Raw genomic sequence first — 25940 nt, forward strand, 5'->3', positions numbered from 1 at the left:
TCGCTTCCAGGAAGGGGCGTAGGTCCCTGTGACTTGTTAATAGTCCTTAAAAAGGCTAAACGTATCCGATGAAATGAGAGGTATACACGGTAGAAGAACAGTATCTAATTTACATCGATTAAACAGGCCTCTATGATGTGCTTTTGCAGACGCACAATTGTCAACATTGTTCCATTGCAGAGTCCCTGTGATGGCAAGGATTGCGTAGTAGTATAATTACAGCACCTATTTTCAGTTTTAGCTTGTGAGGGGGGCATTCGTCCTACAGCTTTTCACTCTTTAGAGACTGACATGTTGAGCCGGTAATTAACTGTTCCATTGACACTGGAAACGCTGTGCCCTGTGTGAAGAGAAGTGGGGGTGGAAAGAAGCAATTTGAAAATATTCCGAATGTTTGCGATAGTGGAAGGTGAAGAGTGGAAGGTGAAGGTGACCGCTGTAAGAAACTCATGGTGGCAACAAGTAAGAGACACAAGTGAGCACAGTTCAAGGGTGTTTATTGAACAATGAATGCTGTACGCAGGTTGGAAAAACGCATAATCTAAACCTAAATCTAAGATGGGAGCAAGCGTTGACCAACAAATGAAAAATAAGGCAGTCCTAGTGGTGTTGTGTCAAATAAAAGGGCCTATACTAAGAAACTATTGTCAAACCGTACAACTAATACAAAAAGGATGTGGGATAGTTCTCAAGAAAAGAAAGAAGTGTTCTCAAATAATACATCAGGATGCGGTAGCCTGGGTCTCCCTTCCCTACGTTTTGAGCACTGGGTAAGATGGGATCGTGGAGCACAGCACACTCTCGAGTTTTCCCAGCGAAAGATGACAGTTCCTTTATCCGCTTATCAGGGCCGTCAACGGCCAAGTCTCGTTTCACTGAAAGTCTCTTGCCTTCGAGGACCCGATGTCTTCAAAATATTAACAAACAAATGAAGTTCTGTTTCCAATGTTCGATGGGTTCACCCCTGGGTCCCCCTCTTCTGGGCGCGTATCTTATTCCACACATTATTTAACAGTTCCTTTATCAATCAACTTTAGGAGATAGCTTTACCCCTGGATCTCCTTCGGTCAGACTCGGACCCCTCTTGACTTTTAGAAGGATTTCTCTTCCTTTAAGTTCTCAATGTCTTTTCAAACAGTTCATAGCGCATATCTCTTGGCCGGGTTCACGCCAGTCAACACACTGTTTCTCTGCACTTTTATATTTTGCCCCTCTTGGGAGTCACTTCCCTTGTTTCCTCTCACTGCGGGATTCACTCCTTTTCTATCGCACAGATTGCAAATGTAAGTTTCGATTGTACGGTGATTTTGCTTGACCCTCAGTATGACCACTTTGTCCTATTTTGGTGGCCCTCCTATGGGCTCTTGGTTTCAGTAGTTTTGCTCAGGTGGGGATCGACTAGTCTCTTGAGTTAGCACCCACGTGGTGCCAGTTTCCCTCTGCAGCTGGTCTCCCATTAACCCTTTTCCAGTTCTTTCACAGTTCATTAATTTGGTTAAAACTTGCCATTTTGCAATCCTCAACTAACACAGCCCGGTTCTTGTCGGTTCTCCCCTCGACTCACGGGCTGTGATGAACCGCATGGCTTTCGGCTTCTCTGGAGTCCAGGCCGGTATCACGGTTGCGGGAGATTCCCCCACTCCTGCTTATTGTCGAAGGCTTGCCCCATGTGCCGTTGACATCTGCTGCAAGACAATTGTGCGTGCGCTAGTGTTCGTGGCATGGCTTTCTTCCTCGAAGGTTCTGCGGGTCTGGGATGAAAAGGGCAAGGTCACTTCTCTCCTCGCCACCCTCTCGATTCCTGCCGCCTTTCTCCTTCTCTTGAACTGCCATGCCTGTTTAGCTGTCTCTTTGTGCTGTCTGCCATGCTGTCCTTGCTCGTTATGCACTCTCGGGCTCCACCTTTTATCCCTGCAGGGAAAAGGAAGGGCTGTCAGGTGTGTGTGATTAATTGCCTGACTTTGCCTGACCCTCGTGTCGGGACGGGTGAAAAAAACAGTATTACTACAAGTCTGTTTTCAACATCAGGGAAAGGGGTTGATGTCGGAAAAGGGGAGCGGTAGAGTTTCTACATGTTCTGCGTGGTAGGATGGGGAATAAGGTGTTATCGAAAATTATAGTCTTTGTATTGGGCAGAGGTTGGAATGTCAGAGTATCCTACGGGACGGGATAGGGAAGGTTTGTGAAGTGGACGAGAATGACAGGGATGGAGAACAGAACATAGGGGATTGTGGGAATAGTAGTGTTCTGTCCTAGTAGATTGGGTGTTCGGGACAAAATAACTAGAAGAATGTTGAAAGGAATGCTGGGGGTTGTTTGGAGAGCATGGAAGCGGGTTAGAGATCTTAGAGGATGGGTTTTGCACGGAGGGTTTTATTGGATCTGGGTAGGAGAGATTTAATGGGAGTGGGGAGGGAGATGTATTGTAACCTACGAAGGCCTCAGGGATCTCGTCCTCTTTTCCCTCCTCCCTACAGTACCGCGCCTCACCTTGGATATCCCGGTCTCCCTCACCCAGGTGATCCTTTCCACTGGTCCATCCCCAGGAACTGAATTCAACAGCAATGGCCGTGTCCTGGCCACCTGGAAAAGGGATTCCTGGGCTCTACCTGGGAGAATACCCACAGGTTTCTCAAACTGCATAGAGCCATGCTCATTCTGTTTGTTGAAACGATAGCTGTTGTTGAAGTGGGTGCACTTTGCCATTTGGACAGCAGAGAGTAACCCAACACTGATAAATTGCATCAGCTGAGTGCAGAAACATACCCAAGCATAGATTACCTTCCTATTATGCAGCGTAATGTTCAGGTATGTTTGTCCTTTTTTTTAAGAGACACTGACCCTAGGGAACATCCCCCACATACCAAACATAGTAAAAATGATTTCATCAGGATAATATAACAGAGCTAGCAAATTCATTAGTAGAGTCTAGTCAAGGTGCCCAAGAGCCAATGGCAAAAGACCCATACCTGGCTTCTGCTTCCCCACCGCACAAAACAAAAGCCATACCTGCCATCCTGTCTGTCTACTCCCCTAAACCCCATAACTTGAGAACCTCACTTGGCATACGGCCTACCCACCAGTATGCATGTTATAAAGGCTAACATTTATGGAGAAACACTATATATTATAAACCCATATGATTGAGATTGTTCTTACAGACAGCTAAGAAAAACAAAGCATAGAGAAGATGAGGACATCTCTTAACTAATTGTATGGTTAAAGTTTTGTGATTTGAAAAACTTGGTATATGTGAAGTGGCATTGGTTCATGGTTTACCCCCCGATTGTTGTTATTCAGTTGATGTGTTCCTTTTGAAAAATGAAGGCTTTAAAAAAAGAAAGTAAGGCACAGTGATGAAGTGATTTGCTCAAGATCACATAAGTCAATTGTGGAAGGCGGGGACATAAGTCCTAATTGGCTGTTTTTTACAATTTAGACGGCAGATGAGACTTCATCCTCTCCTATTCCATCTTCAGTATTAAAACCAACAAAACACTTTCCGCAAAGCCGTTATTCAATGGCTAAACTAGTACACTCAACAAATCTGGCGTTTAAAGAACTAAATCACATGATAAAGTACCTGACAAAATATAAGGGAGGTTTTACATATAAGTAATGGACTGTGCTCTTTTCATTGATCAATATTCACCCAACAAAAAAAGTCTGTAAATTGCAAGACATACCAATTTGGACAGCTGCTAAACAGTGTGTGAGGCTTTGCCGTTTCTGCAGTCTCCCGTAGAGCTTGGCCTGGGACCCCATTTGGGAGTTTCCTGGGGTAGCCCCTGGGCTTCGAGAGAGCTCTGGCAAGACACGCTTTGCCAGAGCGTAGCTCTGTCTTTCTCCAGACCATTTCTTTCCCTGTTCCCAAGTAAGTAAATCAATGGAATCACATTTAACTATAAACTAACAAGACATATTTTATATTTCTTGCAATCCAATGGTAACACAAGGTGAGAGACTGGGTCTCTGGGTCACCCACACACCCATCATGGTTAATCAGGGTGACTGGAACATGGCCTTAGACTATGCTTTGGGTTAGGGGATCATCCCTCGTACTACTGGTGAATCCGAGAGCATAGCTTATGACCCAGCTTGATGCCTGCCCATCTACCTCTTAGCCTGCGGCCACCACCGTGGTCTACTAGTGACCTGCAAACCTAGAACGATGGCAAAGAATCCACTGCCATGCCCAATGGAAACTTTCCCATGAAACAGGGCCTGTCAAAACATCTAAAGGTCATGACCTTAGGTATTGCCAATATCAATAATAGTAGCCAGCCACACCAGGAAGCTTCTAGAGGCCGCATCAGGGTTGAAGGCAGAGAGGGTACTAGGCACGGCCCCAGGTAGGATGGATCTGAGGTGCAGGCCATGGCCAGTGGGCAGGACAGTTTCTTGGCCCAGGCGGGGCGGGCGACAGCCTGGGGCACAGAGGTAAATAGCTCAGGAGGAGGGCGCAGGAAGGGGCCCACCGAGCTGGCTGCTCTGTTGACTGGCAGATGACTGCGATGACTTCGGAATATGCAAACAAATTATTGCATATTTCGAACGTAGAGTGCAAGATGCTCTGAAGTCACACACCCTAAGCCCCTCATTCTTTGACAGCCTTTGAAGCCATTGTTTTTACACAGTATGCGCTTAACATTTCAGTGTTAAGAACTGAACCTGGGGCATTTTTATTCAGAAGGCCAGAACAAGTATGATAGCTGACCAAACCCTTTCATTCTGCAAAGAGAATGAACGTGCAATAAAGAAAAAAAAAAAGTTTTCTTTATTTTCATGTCTGTTTATCCGACACACCAACACTTTTTTTTGTATATTACTTTTAAGCTACATATGACGCATAACTGGGAAGGTTTACTGGCATTTCCTTGCTTAAGTATTGTAGTGGCGACTTTGGAACATGGACTAAATGCATCCGCTCAGCATCAAAGGTCTTAATTTGTTTTAAATAAGCCAACCACTGCCTAGCGCGCACACCAGATGGGACCTCAATGTGACTTGACACCTTAATTAGGAAAGCAGGGTGCAGTCGCCGTGCGGACAGTAGTCCATGGCAAATCAATGCAGTGATGTGTGCATTGTGTGCTGCATAAGTCACCACCCTGTTGGTTAATGGCATCTATGTAACGCTCCCATATGTAACAGCACATATGCCTGGAACGTTTTGTGTATGTGGCTCTGATGAGTATGCCATACTGTGCCCGCACTTAAACATATACAGCAATCAAACAAGTTGCTTCAAAATGTACATCCACTTGGCCAAACACGCTTTCTAAATTACCACACCATGATTTTCAATAGCTGCAGGCCAGCACCAATAAGAGATGCTAAAGCCAGCTGTGGACCCTTTATCATGCATTAGAAGCTGGTTTTGTTAAAAATGTTTCATCAGCTTTTACTGGTTACGTTAAAGTTTTTAAGAGGTGTAATCCTTTCTGTGCATCGTTTATTGGGTGTCTCTTGTAAGTCTAAAGATATAATTCCCTAAAGTTTGTGCATTGGGGGTTGGGCATGCTCGCACTGAGACCCAACCCTCCTTCATCTAAGTATGTATGGTTCATGGTTACAAATATTTTAATGTTAGGGTGAGTGTTGTGAACCGTGATGCGAGCACCAAGAAATATGTCTGTTATGAATGTATAGATTCACACATACAATCCTTTTTTACTTGTTTATAAACAGAGATCTCAGATCACGGTTATATTCCTGAAATGTTCTGTGATTTAATGCAATGCATACAGGAACCCTCATTGGTGCCATTTGTCCCCTTTCACACGGTCATAAAGGTATTTTGAAAGAGTGCAATAAGAGTGTACCATCTTGATATAACCTTCGATCAGAAAATATTTCATATGGTTAATCTAGTATTGCCCCTTGTGAGGTGGTACAAACAGAACACCTGCAACACAGGGCCAGTGGGCCCTCAGACCCCAGAAGGCTGGTCACAGCGCATTGTGCCAGTACGAACAATTTGAAACTGCATTCAGGCAAGGACTTCCCTGAGAGCAGATGACAGAAAAAACATTTAATTGAGCAGCAACAGCTGTGTTTTCACATTAAATTTCTTCTGTAAAGTACTTGAATTACAATGTAATGAAATCAGCTTCATTATATAGCAATCATTTATTGATATCGAGGGGTTTTGTCGCACAACACAGGTGTAGTTTGGGAGTTATGTGCGCCAGTCGGGGTTGGGGGGCCCATTGTAGTGTTTCGCCCTGGGCACCAAGTTGGCTAGACTCTGCCCTGCTAGTGGTTACTGTAGGTATGATTCGCACCGCCATTAAAAACATAATTCTGTGTAAAGAGTGTTATCAGACAGATGTTATGTTAGGGTTACAGCACAGACAAAAAACAAGTTTTCCAGTTATTTCCTAAAGAAATCAGGTCTATATTATCGCAAAACAACCATAACTCATTATTCCAACTATGAGAACATAAATCACATTAAGGTACCCACCGTTCAAATATGACAAGTGTGGTAAAAAGTGGCAAAGGAAAATATGAGCATCACAAACTGTTACCTGTCACTAAAAATTAGATGTGAGGTGGAAAAACAAAAATTAAACAGAGTTGTAAATCCCACCGTGTGCATTCTGGCATTGCCCGTAATCCAGCCACCGCCATTATAACGGCAAACAACAACAACGTGCAGTATTCTACTACATCACTTTGTACAGTACAAGAATCTTTAAAGGGGAGAGGTGTGTTCTGTTCCAATTCCCATTTAAATTCTGGACCATTTTTAAAATGTACCACCTTTGAGGTGCGAGAGTTGAGAGTCGCGTCCTTGACAGGAATCATTCAGCTCAGTTACTATACAAATTTTAACTGTGTCTACTTTCTGGAGTCAACCCTTTTAAGTACTAGGAGGGTGGCTGCTGCTCAAGTTTGCCAAAACTGTGGGCCGACTAAGACAACAAACGCTATCAAAGTCTTTCTTCGTCAGCCTCTATTAATAATCGCAGCTATGGTGTTCTTTGGGTCAATTGGCATACCTGCTTTGTTAGTCTTGTTCCACTTCTGAGAGAGAATGTTTCCTTTCATTTACCGTAGTCTTGGCGTGTGGTGCCTCCAGCCAGTGTTAAAAAGCTGACATCTCATCTCTCAATGCCATTCCTTGAACTGATCTATTCACACAGACTAGGTAACCTCAACTTCTCCATTACTTAACAAAAATGAACATCGATGTGCTACGAAACTGCAGCCTCCAACAACACACAATATTAAAGACAAAAAGTATTTCAGCCCATGCAAGCAATAGTTTCTCGGGAAGTAAGAAAACCTTACTGTTCTCTCTGGTGGGAGGATAGGGAGTGGCGTTCCAAACCACATTGATGTTGCAGGCGTCGAGGTAAATGCCCGATCAAGAGTCTGAGAGTTCACACTTTAGAAGTGCAACAAAAAAGAATCAGCCAATGGCCAAATCGCTAGTCTGTGACGTCAATGGAATTCTAGGTGTGTACGAGGAGGGGCCAAAGAAAGCCTCTGCTCCCAAAGACAGGGTTTCAGCTCGGTGTAATCAACATTCTCAGCAGAAGGGAGCAGTTTTTCCAGTTTTTTAGGGGCGTCACATATCAAGGGAAAAACGAGCAGTCGTAACCTTACTCATTCTGCCCTGCCTAGTCAAAACACACATTGAAATATGAATAAGAGGAGCTTAAGACATAAAGAGTACTTCTTAAAACAGGGGTGCGTCACATAGCTCAAACAAGAACAGACCCAAGTAATTAGCACCAGGTGGTTTTACAAAATAATGTCCATTCTATGTACTGTGCTATGCTGTTAACAATAATCAGTGCTCTTCGCACCCGTTAAGACAACAGTTCTCCCACCAACAAATTATTAACGTACTGTTCCTCCTGCAGTATAGACAATCAGGACTCGATAAACCAGGTTGTGCTTGACAGCACTAGACCAATCAAAAATGACGGGCACCAACTACTGTGAGCTGTTGGCAGACGCCCACGACACGAGAAGTGCATTTAAAGGCAGTGTTGTTCGGATAATGTTCATAGGTCAGCCATTCTATGTATTTACAGTTTGAGAGGCATTCGATTGGACAAACCAAACGAATTTAAAGGACATGTGAGGCTAAGAGTCACACATTGCACCCACACCCCTAAGCAATTCACTGGTAGTAACATTTCATTTTCGATCTGCTTTTCATTTCATTTCATTGAAGCACAATGCTCACAAGGCAGTCATACAGAACAATGTTTTGTTCTCAGGGCAACAAGGAGTTAAGTCACCTTTAGTTTAGTGACATGACTATTACTTTCAGAAAGGCTTAATAAGTTTTGAGGAATGTAGTAATTAGTGTGGCACACAACAGTTCGACATCGTATTTCATTCATTTTACAGACCTTGTTTTCAGAATAATTTGGAATAACAATTGTCCAACGAATACCCGGATAAAGACAAGGAAGGGGTGGGCATCCGTAAAAATTGATCTTCCTGGAAACTAAACTCAGAGTTCAAATGGAACTGCATGATCGCCACATCCACCACATGTTGGTACTTGGACAGATGACAGACTTGTCAATACACCATTTTTGGGGGAGGGGAGATAATTGGTAAACAGATGATGGATTTACCAATATGCCATTTTTTTTCTTAATTTCTGTATTTATTCTTTGAACTGTTATGTGTTTTCATGTACATGTTATATCCAGAATATCTGGTTATGAGCATCAAGTCATGAAATATGTGAGAAGTGTTACATTAAACGCATTCAAACGAATTTGTGATTATTCTATTAATACATTTTTCGGAATAACTGAACACTATACCATGTCACAAAACATGAAGACAGTTAAGTAATAATTGGATTGTCTCCAGGCAATCAAAACAAATTCAATTAGTATACCAATAGTGAAGCACTTTTTTTGCATATGAAGTAAAAGTTGCAAGCATGGGCCACGTCAGCGACGAGGTGCCAGGAAGACCTATTGCTTATAAATAAAACAAGTGCCATTATCGAGGCTTCAGGACAACATTGAACGCTGCTGCGGCCGTCATCTTCGCACCAACTTACATTTATGCTTAAAAACGAGTGCTCTCATAAGGCCAGTTTTTAGATCAGATTTATCTGCCATTCACCCGCTCCACGTTCTTGCATCTTTCCACACATATACTTCTACCAATCAACTCAGTTGTAGCTATGTTCCTAGCAGCCTACTCTTCAGGGAAATGAAAGGCGACACCCCAAGTGTGGTATCCAGGGGCCCATTTACCATAGACACGTTGTTTTAGAACCCCACTCAAGGGCATCCAGGTCTCGTATGCCATATTATTAGCACATTATTCCCGCACTTCACCAGATTTCGGGACCTAGAATAACATACCACCATCTGGCCATGTTCAAAGTAAAATTTCTCCAAAAATAACCTCACTTAATTTCATCTGCCACCAATCCCATTGTCAGATAACTTCCTATGGAAATCCCTATGTAGCAAAGAGGCCCAAACACACTGGAAGTAAGGGTACTCTTTTATTGGTAACCAACCGGAGCCCAGCAAGGCTCTACCTTCGCCTCTCCAACTCCCCCAGATCAACTGACTCCACATGGAATATGGAACCTGTACAGAAGTAAACAAGTGAGCGAAAGCAAGTGTGGAATTCTACGTAGTAGCTAGAACATAACATAAATTACAACACTTCTCCCCCCTTTACTCCAACCAACGCACGCACAGACATCCACACACACGCACATGCACACACAAGCATGCTAATACGTACACACCATGTGCAGGGAAGGAGATAATAGAGAGGCAAAACAGGGAAACAGGGAGCTACTGAATTACAGCTCCCAAGACATAATCATTGTACCTGGAGGAGGTTTCCTCTCCCTGACCGGATGACTGTTGCACTCGACGGAGTCCGCAGCTACCGTGGTGCCAGCCCATTATCACACTCAACACCCTCACCACTGGCGATATCATGAATGGGAACAGAAACCGGAATGGGACGCACTCCTTTCCCATGGTCGATCAATGGCACATCACCATCCATAGGCTGCAAGTTCTGACGGAAGATCAAACACAACCCCGGACCCATCTCCATCACATCTGGCTGCCAGAGGTTCACTACCACCTTGAGACACTTTGTCCTTATCTACCACAACTACCCACCTGAGGCTCCACCTAGGTCCGTCCTCGAGTTTCACATAACCTCGACCACACTTGGTGACCACTCGTGGTTGCATGTACTTACTGTGCCACTTGGCCACAAACCTAGGGTTCTTGATCTGCACCCAATCACCAACCTTCAACGACAAGGGCTTCCTACGGGAAAGTTGCTCTTGCAGGAAACAGTCTTGTTTATTTCGCACACGATTCAACACCTCCTGCATATCAACTTGCGACTGAACCCCACCACCCAGAACAGGGACTCTCAGTTTGGAGCCAGGTTTTTTGCCCCGCATCAACTCAAATGGGGAATGTCCAGTGATTGCTGAAGGGGTCAGCCTGTAAGCCTTGAAAGCTTCAGAAACAACACTTCCCCACAGAAGTCCATTGGCAAGAGCCAATTGTATAGCCCCCTTCACAAAATGATTCATGCGTTCCACAAGACCGTTTGCCTCTGGATTATACAACACAACTTTATGGTGGCGTATACCCAAGTTGTTGAGAAATTTCTGCATACAGTCTGACATAAACTGAGACCCATTATCGGTCACTATACCTGCCGGTACTCCCTCCCTGTCAAACACTGCAGAGAGAAACTCCACAATCTTTTCGGCAGTCCATGTAGACAAAGCAGAGGCCTCGACCCACCTAGAAGTATAATCCACCATTACCACTATAAATCTCAAACCTCCCCCTAGAGAATCTATGGGACCCATTATATCGATAGCCACCTTGGACCACACCTCTCAAGGTATTTCCACTGGATAAACTGGCTGAGGAGAAGGAACTTTGCTCTTGTCACTGACCGAGCACGCCACACAATCCTTCACTACATCCTCCACATCTGCATCCATTCTGGGCCACCAATATACCCCTCTCAGCCTCCTTTTGTTCATGGACCTGCCCAGATGCCCCTCATGGGCCAACTCTACAAGCTTCCCTTTAAGCGACTCAGGGGGAACCAGTCTCAAACCTCTAGCCACACCACATGGGCCCTCAGATAACTCCTGCCAAATAAGACCATAAAGCTTAGGCAACTCTCTGCTCACAACACCACTCTTGAGCGCCGCCTTGATATCAATCAACGTGGGATCACGCATGCATTCCGCGCTCCACACTTGTTCACAAACAGCGGGAACCACCCAGGCAACCAACGTACAATCATCCCCCACCTCTTCGTGAACCTCATCAATGCCACCGGCACACGAAAAACGCCACAAACAATCCGCGACTTCATTCTTCACGCCCGGGACATACTCAACCATGAAATTGAATTCCTCCATGTCCGCCATCCATCTCAATATCCTTGAGGAGGTATGAGATAACCTGTTCATTGTCAGAACATGCACCAACGGTTTATGGTCAGTGCGAAGCGTGTACTCTACACCCCACAAAAAGGTCCTGAAGTATCTCGAAGCCCACACAGCAGCGAGGGCCTCTCTTTCAACGATGGCATATTTAGTCTCCGCATCTCTGAGCACTCTGGATGCAAAGGCAATAGGCCGAAACTCACCCTCAACCCTCTGCTCCAACACAGCACCTATGCCATACTCGCTGGCGTCAACTGTAAGTATGGTTTTCCTGGATGGAGAAAAGGAACTCAAGGACGGGGCTTGTTCCATCTCTTCCTTCAGCCTGAAAAATTCTGTTTGGCACTTATCGGACCAGACAAAGTGCACTCCTTTTCTAAGCAGCAACCTCATGCTGACTGTTTTATCCGCATAAGAAGAGATAAACCTACTGTAGTATTCAGCAAGGCCCATGAATGACCTTAACTGTTCCTTGCTTGCCGGAGAGGACGCACCACTCAATGCCTTCACCAACTCCCCCTTAGGATGAATACCCTTGACATCAAGGGTATGACCAAGATAAGTCACACTGGGAACGCCAACTTTACATTTGATGAGCTTAACAGTCAGACCACTAGCTCTCAATACAGCCATCACTTCCAAAACCCTGCAATAATGCTCAGCACGAGACTTCCCCCAGACCAGAATGTCATCTTGGAAACATTCCACCCCTCGAATGCCAGCAAAGAGGTTCTGCATTACCCTCTGAAATACCGCCGACGCGGAAGCCAAACCAAAGGGCATCCTATAAAAACAAAACGCACCAAATGGGGTCACAAATGATGTAAGTGGGCAGGATTCAATATGCAGGTCTATCTGATGATAGGCGGAGGAGAGATCAAATGTGGAGAAACAAGAAGCACCATCTACCAAGGAGAGCATCTCATTGATATTGGGTAGGGGGTGTCGGTCTACCCATATGCAAGAGTTCAGGTCCCTGAGACCTACGCACATCCTCATGTTACCATCAGCCTTGCGTGCCAAAACCACAGGAGCCAACCATTCCGAACTCTCCACCTTTTCGATCACCCCTGCCTCCTTGAGTTTGGCATGTTCACTCCTTAAGCCTTCACGGGCCATTATGGGAACCCTTCTGACCTTATGGACGCTGGGCACCGCACCCCTCTTAAGAACTATCTTGTGCGCGAAACCCTTTAACTTGCCCAACTTGGAAGTGAAAACCGAGGGAAATTTGTTTTTGAGAACTTCTGCCGTGAGTTCTACGGCCAGCACTGTCCCGCTCTTCACATCACTCATGCTCAAAACTGGGACAGCCTTCCCTGGCCTTATCTCAATTTCCAGGGCAGCTTGCTCGTCCCATCCTACCACAGGATCACCTTTGTGGGCCACATATAGCTTCCCTTTGGCTTTCTGCCCCGCAAACTCCACCGTGACCCCCTAGAACCTTGATGGGCGCTCATCCATAGGCACATGGATTTATGTCAGAGGGAGACAAACTCGACACTTCTTTCTGAAATGTGTAAATATACAATTCTGGAGATATCATGGTATACAGTGACCCAGTGTCTACCATCATCTCTATGGGGGTCCCGTTGACCATGAGTGTGGCCCAGGCCCTCTTCTTACTGCTCCCCAGACTCAACAACGATCCCTCACACATACTTTCATTCTCACCGCTCGAACATCCCATGTACCCTACTACCGTCACCTTCTCTTCATCATTGTTGGGGTCTACCATCCTCACAATCTCTCTATTAGGTGTAGCACCCTTACACATGCAATAGTAATGCCCTTTTGTTTTGCATCTCCTACACTCCACATTAGAGGCAGGACACTCTTTTGCCCCTGCCATATGTCCTCACCAACCACATTTTCTGCAGACCTCCCTCGACACGGGCATCCCCTTACTGTCTTTGTTTCTTCCTTTGACATCTTCACTTCTACGTGGAATTACAGCACACACCACCTCTCCCTTGTCCGCTATCTCCCTCACACTACGCTTGGACTCTTCAATTGCACGTGAAATCTCAATAACCTTCTCCAGTGGAGGATCTTTTTCAATCCACAGCCTTTCCCTGACACATTCATCACTCGTCCGCATCATCACTTGATCACAGATATATTCATCAATGGTGCCTGTGAACGTGCATGTTGCTATCAAAACGCGCAGAGCCGTAACATAGGAATCAATGCTTTCCCCGGAGCCCTGCGCCCTCGAGAAGAAATGGTATCTCTCGAGCACTACGTTAGCTCTCTTCCCAAATCGCACTTCTAGCTTGCCCAGGGCAGTCTCATAAGCAAGCACCACTTCCTGACCTCCATCACCACCTTCGGCACCCTCAACATGAGCAGCATGCACATTTGGACCAGGAAGATGTCTAAACACTCTGAGTCCTTCAGTTCCCAGACAATTGAGCGAAGCCGCCTCCTTTTCATCATCCGTGAACTTCACCCCACCTGCAGCCCTGAGATATACTTTGAATGTGTCCACCCACAAATCCCATGCAATTGCCGGTTCACCGGGATTGGGTAGAAATGCAGGGGGGGGCGTGCATTGCTGTGCTGCATGGTGGTGTGGGAATATGCTGCCCAGTATTAGGAATGTACCATCTTCCTGTTGTCATATCCAATTGTCAAACTGTCACTTTCACAGGCGTGCCTTCCTGAGCAGCACAACTCTTCTACCTGCAAAGAGTTACTTTCACAATTGTGTCTCCCTGGGATAACACAGCACTTCTTGCCGAAGGGAGTACTTCTGTGCACAATAGTCCTTTCTTTCAAATGAGAAAGACCCTCTCAGGCTTGCAAGGGGTTAATCCTGAGGGCCTTTGCTCTGGGGAACGCCCCCACACTTAATCAATGAGGATTGGCAGACAAACATCCAATGTCTGTTTCCCACAAGCAACACAGAAGTAAAACGTTCACAAGGAAACGGGGAACGAGGAGGCACAAACCACTTGCTGGCACTCCCTTCCAGCTCCCCGACACTAGGATTCTCCCCCTCTCACCTTGCGTCCAACACGAGTTTAAAGTCAACGGCACCGCGCTCGACCCCGGCTGGGGAGCGCAGGGCTAAAGGCACGCCGGCTCCCATATGCCGGCGTGTGCGGAAAACGTTCCGCTCACAGGAAATGAAGGACGCTCGGGGAAGTCCCTCTGCCCGAATCTTCGCGCAATGCAGACAGCGTTGGCTGAGGAGCGCACCGGCTTACGGCGCTCCACTCCACCGAAGGCACCTGGGAAATGCCTCTGTCCAGATCGAGGCAGTCCTGGAAACCTTCCCGCAACGTGGACAGCGTTGGCTGGGGAGTGCCCTTCCGCACGGCGCTCGGCTCCTCCCGAAGGGCGCCTGGGGAAGTCCCTCTGCCCAGCTTCAGGCGGCACTGGAGTCACACGTGCAACACGGACAGCGTTGGGTGGGGAAGAGTCCCTCCTCACTGGTACTCTGCTTCTTCTTACGTGGGGCACCTTGCCTGGAAGGAAATCGGGCTTGTCGCTAGACGTGGGGCAGCAGGGTAGAAGAGAAAGGCAGGTAAGCAACTGCTGGGCTGCTGAAAAAGGCAACGTCGGTTGACAGGTTGGTTACCCTCGTCGCCTGTGTATCAAAGAGGCCCAAACACACTGGAGGTAAGGGTACTCTTATTGGTAACCAACCTGAGCCCAACAAGGCTCTACCTTCTCCTCTCCAACTCCCCCAGATCAGGGGAATATTGAACCTATACAGAAGTAAACAAGTGAGCGAAGAAGTGTGGAATTCTACAGATTAGAATTCCACACTAGAACATAACATAAATTACAACACCCTACCAGATAAACAATTCCTCATGAAACCCGATAACTTCCCAAGCAGTAATTTCCCTTTACGCTTTCCACTCTACCCCTTTGGAGTGGTAATCCACCACAATAATGATATATTGTGAATCTCAACAAGGTGTCCTAAAAGGACCTCTTAAAGGACCCCTTCTACTAAATGCCAATTTGACCCAGGGCTCACCACAGACCGACCAGTGTCAATGGTGCCTCCTGAGTCCTTAGCATCGAACACCCACGTAATCCCATTGATCTCCAAATCCATTTCTGGTCACTAGTATGACTGTCCAATCATGTTCTTGGTCAAGTTAATTACTAAATGCTCTGACTGTATACCTAATTGATCACCTTTTTCATACCAAAAAGAAGGTACCATACTGAAACCTCTCAACATTCTGCCGTAAAAATTACTCTGTTCCTTTTTGACCTGAACCCATGTAGCCCAATCTGAACATTCTGCCATAAAAATTACGAACTCTATTTTGACCTCAATTCATGTAGCCCAATGCGAACCAATTCCCTTTTGTTCAGCCATCCTAAAATCCACTGCCACCTTCGAGCCAGTTTGTCAGCTCACATCCCTCCTCCCCTTGTCCTTACATGCAGCAAACCCTCCCACTGGTCACCTCTGCAACCATATCCTATTCCCACAGTTAAACAAAGACTGTTGCACATTGAAACACTTTGTATAGGTGCATTATAAAAACACAATAACAAAAACTGAAAAACTCTACGAGTATCAATCAGGCTAGCTAAACAATCCACTGCCTTTTTCTCATCACTAGGCAAATACACAGCCTCAGCTGTACAGTCCTACAAAGTGAACAGCGAACAAGACATACAAGGTTTTGATGCATGAAAAATTTGAACAAGGAGCATGTGATCGGTACACCATTGTGTCCAGGGTTAAGTGGGTTGACCACTGCAATGTCAGAACTACGGGAACAGTGCAGCACCAGACTGAAGAGATGTCTCAATATTGTGCATGTGCTTTCTAGGGCGCCTTCCAGGAAGTGTGTATTCAAAGAGACAGATTTTTGGTGAGACACTTCACTGCACAAGTGGCAATGGTTTCTTCACATCCCTGGGCTTTGCTCCTGCATCCATCCATAGCCCTTCAGTTCATGTGCGCATCACTCCATTGCCTGCTGTCCCCCTTTCGTGTGGCCGTAGCTCTGGTACCACAGCCCTCCTCTGGCAAAATGAATACCTGTATTCCCTAATGCCTGCTCCTTCAGGCAGTGAACCAGTCACCCGCCACCTTCCACACCTCTCCTCAACCTCTCCAGTTTATCACAATCCCAAATGTCACAGACCTGGCGCCCCACCCCAAACTATTTTTGTGCTAAGATATATGGAGACAAATAGAAGTAATTTCTCATGTTAACAAAGACCAAATTACTTAAAGGGAAATTAATAAGAAAGGGCTCTTACGTGGTCTCCGCCCAAGAGCAGAGGGGCCTTTTGTGGATGGAACTCATGGACAGCAGACATCTCCACATAATAAATGGCCACTACGAAAAAGACATCTTGTAAACCTACATAGAAGAGAGAGGACCAATCATCAGTGATTGATTACATATTCACTTCAAGAGATCGGACTATCGACTCCTTCCAAATTGTAACGACCAAAGGGAATGACCATAACCTCCTCAAATTGAGATGGAAGGACGCAACAGGAAGAATTCCATATAGGCTAAACCACGCAGTGGAAGTATCAAGCAACGGCTGTCGACTAAAAATTAGAAAAAGGGATGTCGAAAAAATGATAACTACCTACTCGCTAAGTTCAGCAAGATGCACACCTCTAAGGACATCTCAGATACCAGACTACTCGCCAATTTTTGATGCGTTCATGGTCAGGTAAAAAGCCAGGACGCCTAGTGAAGTCATTCACCGACATGCTTTCGATCTACAAATAAGAGAAAAAAAGCGAGAATTACGAGCAGCCATCAGATATGTGAAATTAAGCACTTCGCAGCCAAGGGAAAAAGAGGCAAGAGTGTTACTAATGCCTACAAAAACTGGCTAAAATGGTACAAGTGTTCTATGACACAAGAAGATCCAGAAAAAACCAGGAGAGCAATAACTAAAAAATCCCCTGCGCAAAACTGAGGCCTTATAAAAAGGTGCGGCCCAGCCCCAAAGACAACTACAAACAAATGGTGTACCAGAGTTGGAGTGGGAAAAACACTTCAAACACCTTTACGCTGCCCTGGACCGAAAATAACAAAAGCCACTCAAGAAACAAAATACATGGAATATACCAAACGATAAGGAAGCTCTAAAGCGACTTAATGAAAAGCTGTAATGCCTCGGGGGCACCGGGGCCTGATGGTATCACAAATATGGACTTGAAAGGAAACCATGAAAAATGGGCCACGCCGATGAGTAGGATATTGGAAAACAGAATGGTTACTCAAAACATCCCACCATCATAGAAAACCGCAAACATGATCCAAATATACAAGAATGGAAATAGGGAATATCCAAACAACTATCGCTCTATCGCCCTCTTGGATGTTATGGGTAAGATCAATGCCAAGCTCCTATTGAGGAGGCTGGCTGACTGGTCTCAAGAAGCAGGACAACATGGCATTTTCCAATCATGCATGGTCAGGGGGTTTGGCGCAACTCCACTCTTCGTGCTGTTGTTACTGAAAGACAACGTTCAAACAATGAACTGTAAAAGTTACTTGGCATTTGTGGATCTGGCAAAAGCATTTGACAGTATAAATAGGCAAAGATTGTGGGACAAGTTAACAAAATGGCAATTCCTGGGATACCTAGCTGAACAGCTGACGGCCCTGCACACAGATACTACACTGAAAGTGTCCCTAAATGCAGGAGGATGCCTATCAGACCAAATTCCAACGGGAACATGAGACAAACAGGGGTGACCCCTAGCCACAGTCCTCTTTAATCTATATCTGACTTGGGTACCTTCATGGAAAACCAGGTGCCCCCCCCCCTAAGGTGAGCCGTCTCCTATACGCCGACAACCTGGTCCTTCTAGACTACACCGCAATTGGACTCCAAAGACAATTGAAAAGACTCTCAGAAAATGCCCAGGAAAACAACTTGAAAATTAACATTGATAAAAAGAAAATCTTAGTCATGGAGCGGGCGGGGGTAAGAAGAGGCAAACATCTAATGGTTCCTGGACGCTGGACGGATTGAAAGGGCGGAAACCTTTAAATACTTTTGGATGAAAATTTGTATGAGCACCATATAAGCCCATCACTTCCTCACCTTGAAATCTACAGTAAAAATTTTGGCAAACCAAGCGTGCATCCTAAAAAAGAAGTTTTGTTGCTATTCAATGCTCCCTCTATTGGAATTTTATGTATTGAAAGTCATTGCAACTTAACATATGGTGCATACTCTCTACTGTGGTTCCCCCCAAGAAACTGGGCAAGTTTAGAGGGCATGTTTTGAAAAAAGTGCTAGGGCTACCAAAATATGTTCCAATTCAAGTCCTCAGAAAGGAGCTGCGCCTGGTATCACTGAAGGCAAGAGCTGAGTGGACATTGCTTGCCTTCTTTCGTAAATTCTTAAAAAACGAGCCCCGTACCCTACTGGATTACTTGAGGACGAGATGGAGAGAGGATCGAGCATGGTGGCGAGGGGCTGGAACACAGTATGTAGACAATTACTGGACGACCGCAGTACTTCAACGGAGGAACTTTGGATAAATTCAGACAAAGTCAAACAGAAGCTGCAACAAAGAGACTGGATTCTAACTTGGGTAGATGCAGCTTAATACAAAATGTCCAAGCACCTAACACAGGAAATTAAAGCCGCTGGAACTCTACCAAGTTACCCAAGGATATTCCCAGACCCACAATAGAGGTCACAATTCCTGCGAATTAGACTAAACCCGTTTGACACTAAAGAGATCCTTTCGGTGAGATCCAAGGGCCGGCAAGGAATTTGGTATGCAGGTTTTGGAAAGAAAAGGGCTCAATTGAAAATATGCAACATATATTTACCACTTGTCAGGCACTAAAGTGATAAGGACGCTCTTCATAAAATGTATGGAAGAGGTCCCATCAATTTCAGCGGAGGAATGGTGGACTATTTTGTAAAAAGGAGAATGAAAGCAGATACATTTAAAAGAAAAACACTTGGGAACCACTGAGAAGACCGCAATTGCTGGACAGGTGGAACCCCTGGTGGCCATAAAAACTCTCCAAGGGGATAAAATGCTAAAGGTTTAAATAAACTAAAATGCAAATTTAAAAAAAAAAAAAAAAAAAGAAGAGACTGAATGTTCCTTTCACCGATTCCTAATCTTAGATATTTTCTGTAGCAGCAGCAAAACTTTGGAAATGCTTTCCCCACTCAGGGTGCCGTGGGGCTTTGCCGTCGAGAGCCCCTCGACACTCCATGGCATCTGCCAGGACATCGACATCAATAAAAATAGAACGCACCATGCCCCGTGACCTCAGTTTTCTCATGTTTTCCCCATGCTCAGCCGCGTTGGGGAAGGGAATAGTTTCTTACCTGTAACTCCATTTCTGCAGCATTGGTATCTTTCACAGATTCACATGCTTAGAATATTCCCCGTCGACAGACTGGGAACCCTGGGTACGCTTATAAAGCCGTTTCCCATAGGAAAACTTTCAACACTTTTGTGTCCTCCATATGTCGTTTTGGGGCCGCCCACGCATGCCCCACTAGGATGTAGCAGTATAAATGCCCCGCCCCCGCGGCTCCCTTCAGATTTCGACCCCTCCAAAGCAGAATGGGGTGAAACCTAGTTATACAAGACGATTGCATTCCGGGGAGGCCGGTGGGCGCATGTGAATCCATGAAAGATACCAGTGCTGGAGAAATGGAGTTACAGGTAAGAAACTATTCCCTTCTCCAGCATTGGATCTTTCATGGATTCACATGCTTAGAATAGAATGCACAGCAGTGATCCTGAAAAAGGGGAGGTGTGAATGCAATCCGGCACCCTCCTAAGCATATGTATAGCGAACCACGCTTACGTAAAATGCCAATTTAAAAATAAGCAACAGTACATGCACATGTCAATATATATATATATATATATACACACACATATCCCTATATACATGTCAAAATAAGTACAGACCCTTCTTGAAAAAGGGCTTACCTTATTGAAACAGATGGCGTAAGACTGCTCTTCCCATTTGTATCTCGTCCGCATGCTGCCGTTCGAGGCAGTAATGGCGGGTAAACGTGTGAGGCACTGACCATGCTGCCGCCTGGCAAATGTTTGTCAGCGGGATTCCTGCCCACAACGCCGTTGACGACAAAGTTGCCCTTGTGGAATGAGCTCTCGGACGCCCTTGTAGCGGTTTTCCCGCTTTGGAATGACAGAAGGCAATCGTCGACGAGACCCATCGGGCCAGTCCCTGCTTTGAAATTGCTTTTCCTTTCGCCGAAGGACCATATGCAACGAAGAGTTGTTGCGTAGATCTAAGTTGCTGAGTTAGATGAAGGTAAAATTTTAAAGCTTTCTTTACGTCCAAGGTATGGAGGACTTTTTCCCGCAGCCGATGAGGGGGTTGCGAAAAAGGTGGGCAGGACAATGGAGGAGTGTTTATGATAAGCCGTAGGAACTTTTGGAATGAAACGAGGATTCGTTGACAGAACCACTTTGTCCTTAAAAAAAAAACCTTAGGTACGGCAGGTCTATGAACAACGCTTGCAACTCCGAGATCCGCCTAGCTGATGTTATAGCTATTAGAAAAGCCACTTTCCATGACAAGAACTTCATCGATGATGTGGCCATTGGTTCAAAGGGTGGTTTCATTAACCCTGCTAGCACCACATTAAGGCTCCACGTTGGTGGAAAACGTTTAACCGGAGGGAACGTCCGGAACAAACCCCTCATGAAGTGTTTCACCAACCTGTCACTAAATAAGGGAGACGACTGCCTCCTCCTCTTACACTCGTACGACTTGTTGGTGGAAGGGGCCCGTGCTGCTTGCAGGTTTCTCCGACAGTCCGACGAAATGCTCAAGGCACCAAATTCCGAAAAGTCCGGAGACAAGCTGTGAGATTGAGACTGTCTGGATTGTGATGCCACACTGTTCCTTCGTCCCGGGACAGGATATTGGGAACCTTCGGGAACGTTATTGGTTGATCCACTGACAGGTGAAGCAGGTCGGAAAACCACAGCTGCCTCGGCCAACACGGTGCCACTAGGATGACCCGGCACCTGTACTTGCGTATCCACTGCAGAGTTCTCCGTATAAGAGGGAACGGAGGGAAGGCGTAGAGGAACTTGTCCGTCCACGGGAAGGAGAACGCTTCCCCCAGAGAACCTTCCTGTGGCCACCTGCTGGCATACATTTCGCACTTCTTGTTCCTCTTCGTAGTGAAGAGATCCAGCGGAGGCCGTCCCCATTTCTCGAAGACCTTCGACAAATGAACGCTGTCTATCTCCCATTCGTGAATTTGTTCCATTTTTCTGCTGAGTGAGTCCGCTTGCTCGTTCCCTACTCCCGGAAGATGATGAGCTATGATGGATATATCGTGTTTCAGAGCCCAATACCACACCTTCTGAGCCTCGGTGGAAAGGGTTCTGGATCGCGTGCCCCCTTGCTTCCACAAGTAAAACATTGCCGTCGTGTTGTCTGTCAATATTCTCACTATGGACCCTCTGATGCACGGCAGGAAAGACTTCAGGGCCCAGCGCACTGCTCTCAGTTCCAGAACGTGGATGTGCAGGAGAGATTCCCTCCGAGACCAACGACCTTGCATTTGTAGAGTGCCCATGTGTGCTCCCCAGCCTGTCAGGGACGCGTCCGTCACTATGGTTAGCCGAAACTCCGGCTCCTGTAGGGGTACCCCTCTGGATAGATTCTGAAAGCTCTGCCACCACTGAAGAGCTAGTAGGAGCTCGTCGTAGTCGACGGTCAGTTTGTCTGACCAGAGCCCTTGGGCCTGCGTCCACCAGTCCGCCAGAAACTCTTGAACAGGCGGCAGTTGCCCACCAGAGGAATGCAGGACGCCACAGCGCCCAGAATTGGCATATATTTTCTCACCGATAGTCTGCTATTGATTTTCAGCTGACCTGCCAATCTATTGAGTTTGGTGATTCTGTCAAGGGATGGCTTCACTAACCCTGACTGGGTCTCGAATTGTGCACCCAGGAACATCGAGCTTCTCGACGGCGTTAACAAGGATTTCTCAAAGTTTACCGCAAACCCCAGCCGTTGTAAGAGGTACATGGTGGCCTGCAAACTTGTGTGAGTCGACATAGGGGAGGACCTCCTCACCAACCAGTCGTCGAGATACGGGTATACATGATGGCCTTGCCTTCTCAGCCAGGCCGCCACCGGGGCCAAACATTTCGTGAACGTTCTGGGAGAGGATTTCAGCCCAAAAGGAAGTACTGTTAACTGGTAGTGAGTCCGTCCTACCACAAACCTTAGGAACTTTTTGTGTCGCCGACACATTGGTATGTGGAAGTACGCGTCCTGCAGGTCCAGAGACGCCAGAAAATCCCCTTCTTGAACTGACCGGATCACTTCCTGGAGCGTGAGCATCTTGAATTTTAGGCTTTTCAACGTCTTGTTTAGATCACGCAGGTCTAGAATGGGACGCCACTTTCCGTTTGGTTTTTTCACCACAAAGTATCGGGAATAAACCCCTTGACCCCTCTCTGACGACGGAACCAATTCTATAGCACCTTTTTGTAGCATAAGTGCTACTTCCTGCTGCAACACGCTCAGATGGGGTTGAGCTACAAACGCCGGTGGAATGTGCGGAGGGTTGCTTTTGAATTGCAGGGAATGTCAGTATCTTACAGTGTCCAACACCCATTGATCCGTTGTTATTTGCTCTTATTCGTTGATGTAGCACGATACCCTGCCTCCCAGAACGTTCCGATGCCCGTCATTGCTGGTCTTTGGTCTGCTTATCCCTCGTCGACGAGTAACCTGTTCTCTTCTTGGGGGCCTGGTAGTCTCAGCGTCATTTTGCCGCTTGAGAAGCCAGTCTGTATCCCTGGAAGGGGTATGCTGGCCTACTGAAGGATCTGTCTCTCGAAGCCAAGAATCTGGAGTTTCCCGATGCTCCCCTAAAGGGACGAAAAGACCTGAAACTTCGACCACTTTGGAGGGCCCCCAAGGAACGCGCTGTGTCCGAGTCCTCTTTCATGCCCTTCAAGTTCTCGTCCACCTTCTCGCCGAACAGAAGGTCTCCCTCGTAAGGCATATCCAGCACCTTGTATTGCACCTCTGGTCTAAAGTTGGTGCATTTCAGCCATACTTGCCTTCGGAGAACCACACCGTTATTCACCTGCTTAAACCCAGATTCCGCGAGGTCCATCGCGATGTTCATGGCATGATTGGAGGCCTCTTTACTTTCCCTGACCAGTAACATCGCCGCCTTACGATGTTCTTCCAGAAGATTCTCCAGCATAGGAGCCAGTCGGTACCACATCTCCCTGTCGTATCTGGCTCCTATTATGGCCAGAGAATTGGCCCCTTTCACTATAGTAGCACCTACCGACAGCACTTTTTTGCCAAAGGCATCCTGTCTTCTGGCTTCACTTTCCCGGGAGGTTGTTCACTTGTGCTGGGCCCTCGCCTTTCTCGCCGCCACTGCTGACACCACCGAGTCAGGGGTTGGTTGGGAGGAGAGACACTTGGGGGTAGCTTCTGGGGCCTTACATTTTTTCTCCAGGCGACCTTTTATTGCCGGTTCCGAGAAAGGGTGGCGCATGGTCTGTAACCCCTCCTACCACAAATGATCCAGGATGGGTACTGAAAACGCTGACCTTCTTCTCTTTCCCATATGGTCGAAAAGAAAACAGTCCTTTTTCTCCTCTTCCTGGGCCAACCCGAATTCTGTACAAGCCTTGGCATCATGGAGTGAAATGACCCAATGTCGTCCGGGGGAGACGGCTGAGTCGGGCTTTTCGGGGTTTCTAATTCCGCTTCAGACTCCCAGGTTGGATCCCTGTAGGGGGAAAGTGAGACATCCAATAAGGCTCTACTGTTCGAGTCCAAATCTATCGGCTCGCCTTCCTCGTGGCATGGAGCTGAGAGGTCTCCACCCGCTGGCACTGCCGTGGGGGTTGACTGAGGTGGCCGACGAGACGGGCCCGGTTCGTCGATGGCCGACCTGGCCGGAGTTGCTTGAGGTAGTCTCTCGTCCAGTGTTTTCAGCAACGTTTGCAGCGTGGATAAAACCTCCAGCGACAAGAGTGACTGGGGATTGAGAAGAGGGGTAGACCCCGGAATGCTCCCGGAGAGAGGCCTGGTAATCCCTCGTAACCCGAGGTCTGCAGGGCCAGCTACTCTCACATCCTCATCTCCTGAGGACACCGACAAGGCCTCTTGCTGCAGTAGGGTCTCCGGCAAAACTGGGTCGAATACTTCTGGTTGCCAGGCCTCTTGCGGGATCTCCGTCAACGAAGCTAAAGCTGGCCCCGTTGTCGTCACCGTCTGCGGCCCAAGAACGGTTGAGACCAATTGTGTCAGTGGCAGAGAAGTGGTCGACGACTGCCCTGCCGTCAACGACGGTGGTGGTCGTGTAGGTCCTTGAGGCGTTCCCGCCTTTTCTGAACTCGACCTACGCTTCTCTGCATCTCGACTCAAGGTCGAGCTATGATGATCGCCCGAGCAGGATTTCGATTTTTCTTTTCTGCCTTTCTTCGTCGAAGATTAGGATGACGAGGCTTTCTTCGACGAAGACTCCTTAGAATGGCTTCTCGAGGATTCCTTCTTCGCCGGTCGTAATTTCTTCACCGGGGGTTCCGACGATGTCGAGCGGCGCGGCGCCCCGGAAGATTTTGACACTGAGGCCACGCTGCGCGTGGAGCCCACTTCTGAAGGCGGGTATGACCCCGCTCCATCGTTTAACCATGCCACTAGTCTTCGACTTCGATCTTTCAGAGTCTTCTGGGAGAAGCCCTTACATATGTCGCACTTGTCTACCAAATGATGAGGGTGTAGACAATATATGCAATCCATATGTCCGTCCCCCTCGTACACCTTCAACCCGCACGTAGCGCACGGGCGGAACAGCGTTTTTCCTGACATCCGGAGAAAACTCCAACAGCACAACCTAGACAAAATAGTAGACTACACGAGGTGCTCCCACTACTTTGGAGACTGTTGAAATCTGAAGGGAGCCGCGGGGGCGGGGCATTTATACCGCTATGTCCTAGTCGGGAATGCGTGTGCGGCTCCAAAACGACGTAGATAGGAAAACTTTCGACACTTTTGTGTCCTATGGGAAACGGCTTTATAAGCGTACCGAGGGTTCCCAGTCTGTCGACGGGGAATATTCTAAGCATGTGAATCCATGAAAGATCCAATGCTGGAGAATTGTGTTTTGTATGCTTCTCAAAAAGAAAAAATCTGGGGACTGTCATGAGCCTGACGGACGAGAAGGCGAGGCCTGCAAAGTAGCTCTCTGACGGAAGGGTAGGTGGGAGGGTGAAAAGGAATCTGCGGAAGGAACATCCATCAGAAAGAACATTACCACAGGAAAGTCATTTGTTCTTCTAATGGATTGTGTCCTCCCACGGATCCCTCATCTTAGATAGACTCGCATAGCAGCATTTGTAGTTCTGCAGGAGGGTAAGAGTAAGACTTTATTTGAAATGTCCTCAATGCATATTGTAACAATGTTCTGCTGAATCAGGCATCCTGACCGTCCCAGGTTTCCAGGCACTAATGCGTAGCTAATG

The 25940-nt window shown here is 46.8% G+C and overlaps 1 protein-coding gene across 4 annotated transcripts in view; it reads right to left on the minus strand.

Moving 5' to 3' along the window:
* TOLLIP (toll interacting protein) overlaps positions 1-25940 on the minus strand; it is a 695464-nt gene that overhangs the window by 514452 nt on the left and 155072 nt on the right. Inside the window, exon 1 of one of the 4 annotated variants that reach the window (XM_069623968.1) lies at positions 7300-7410. The exons of the other annotated variants lie outside the window; for them this stretch is intronic. Within the exon in view, the coding sequence (XP_069480069.1) occupies positions 7300-7344 (45 nt within the window). The 5' untranslated portion in view covers positions 7345-7410. Of the gene's footprint in view, positions 1-7299; positions 7411-25940 lie in introns of those variants that run through there. 4 annotated transcript variants of the gene reach the window in all.

Source organism: Ambystoma mexicanum, chromosome 11 (assembly GCF_040938575.1).
Source record: "Ambystoma mexicanum isolate Mex_15411 chromosome 11, UKY_AmexF1_1, whole genome shotgun sequence".
In the NCBI taxonomy this organism is placed as follows: domain Eukaryota; kingdom Metazoa; phylum Chordata; class Amphibia; order Caudata; family Ambystomatidae; genus Ambystoma; species Ambystoma mexicanum.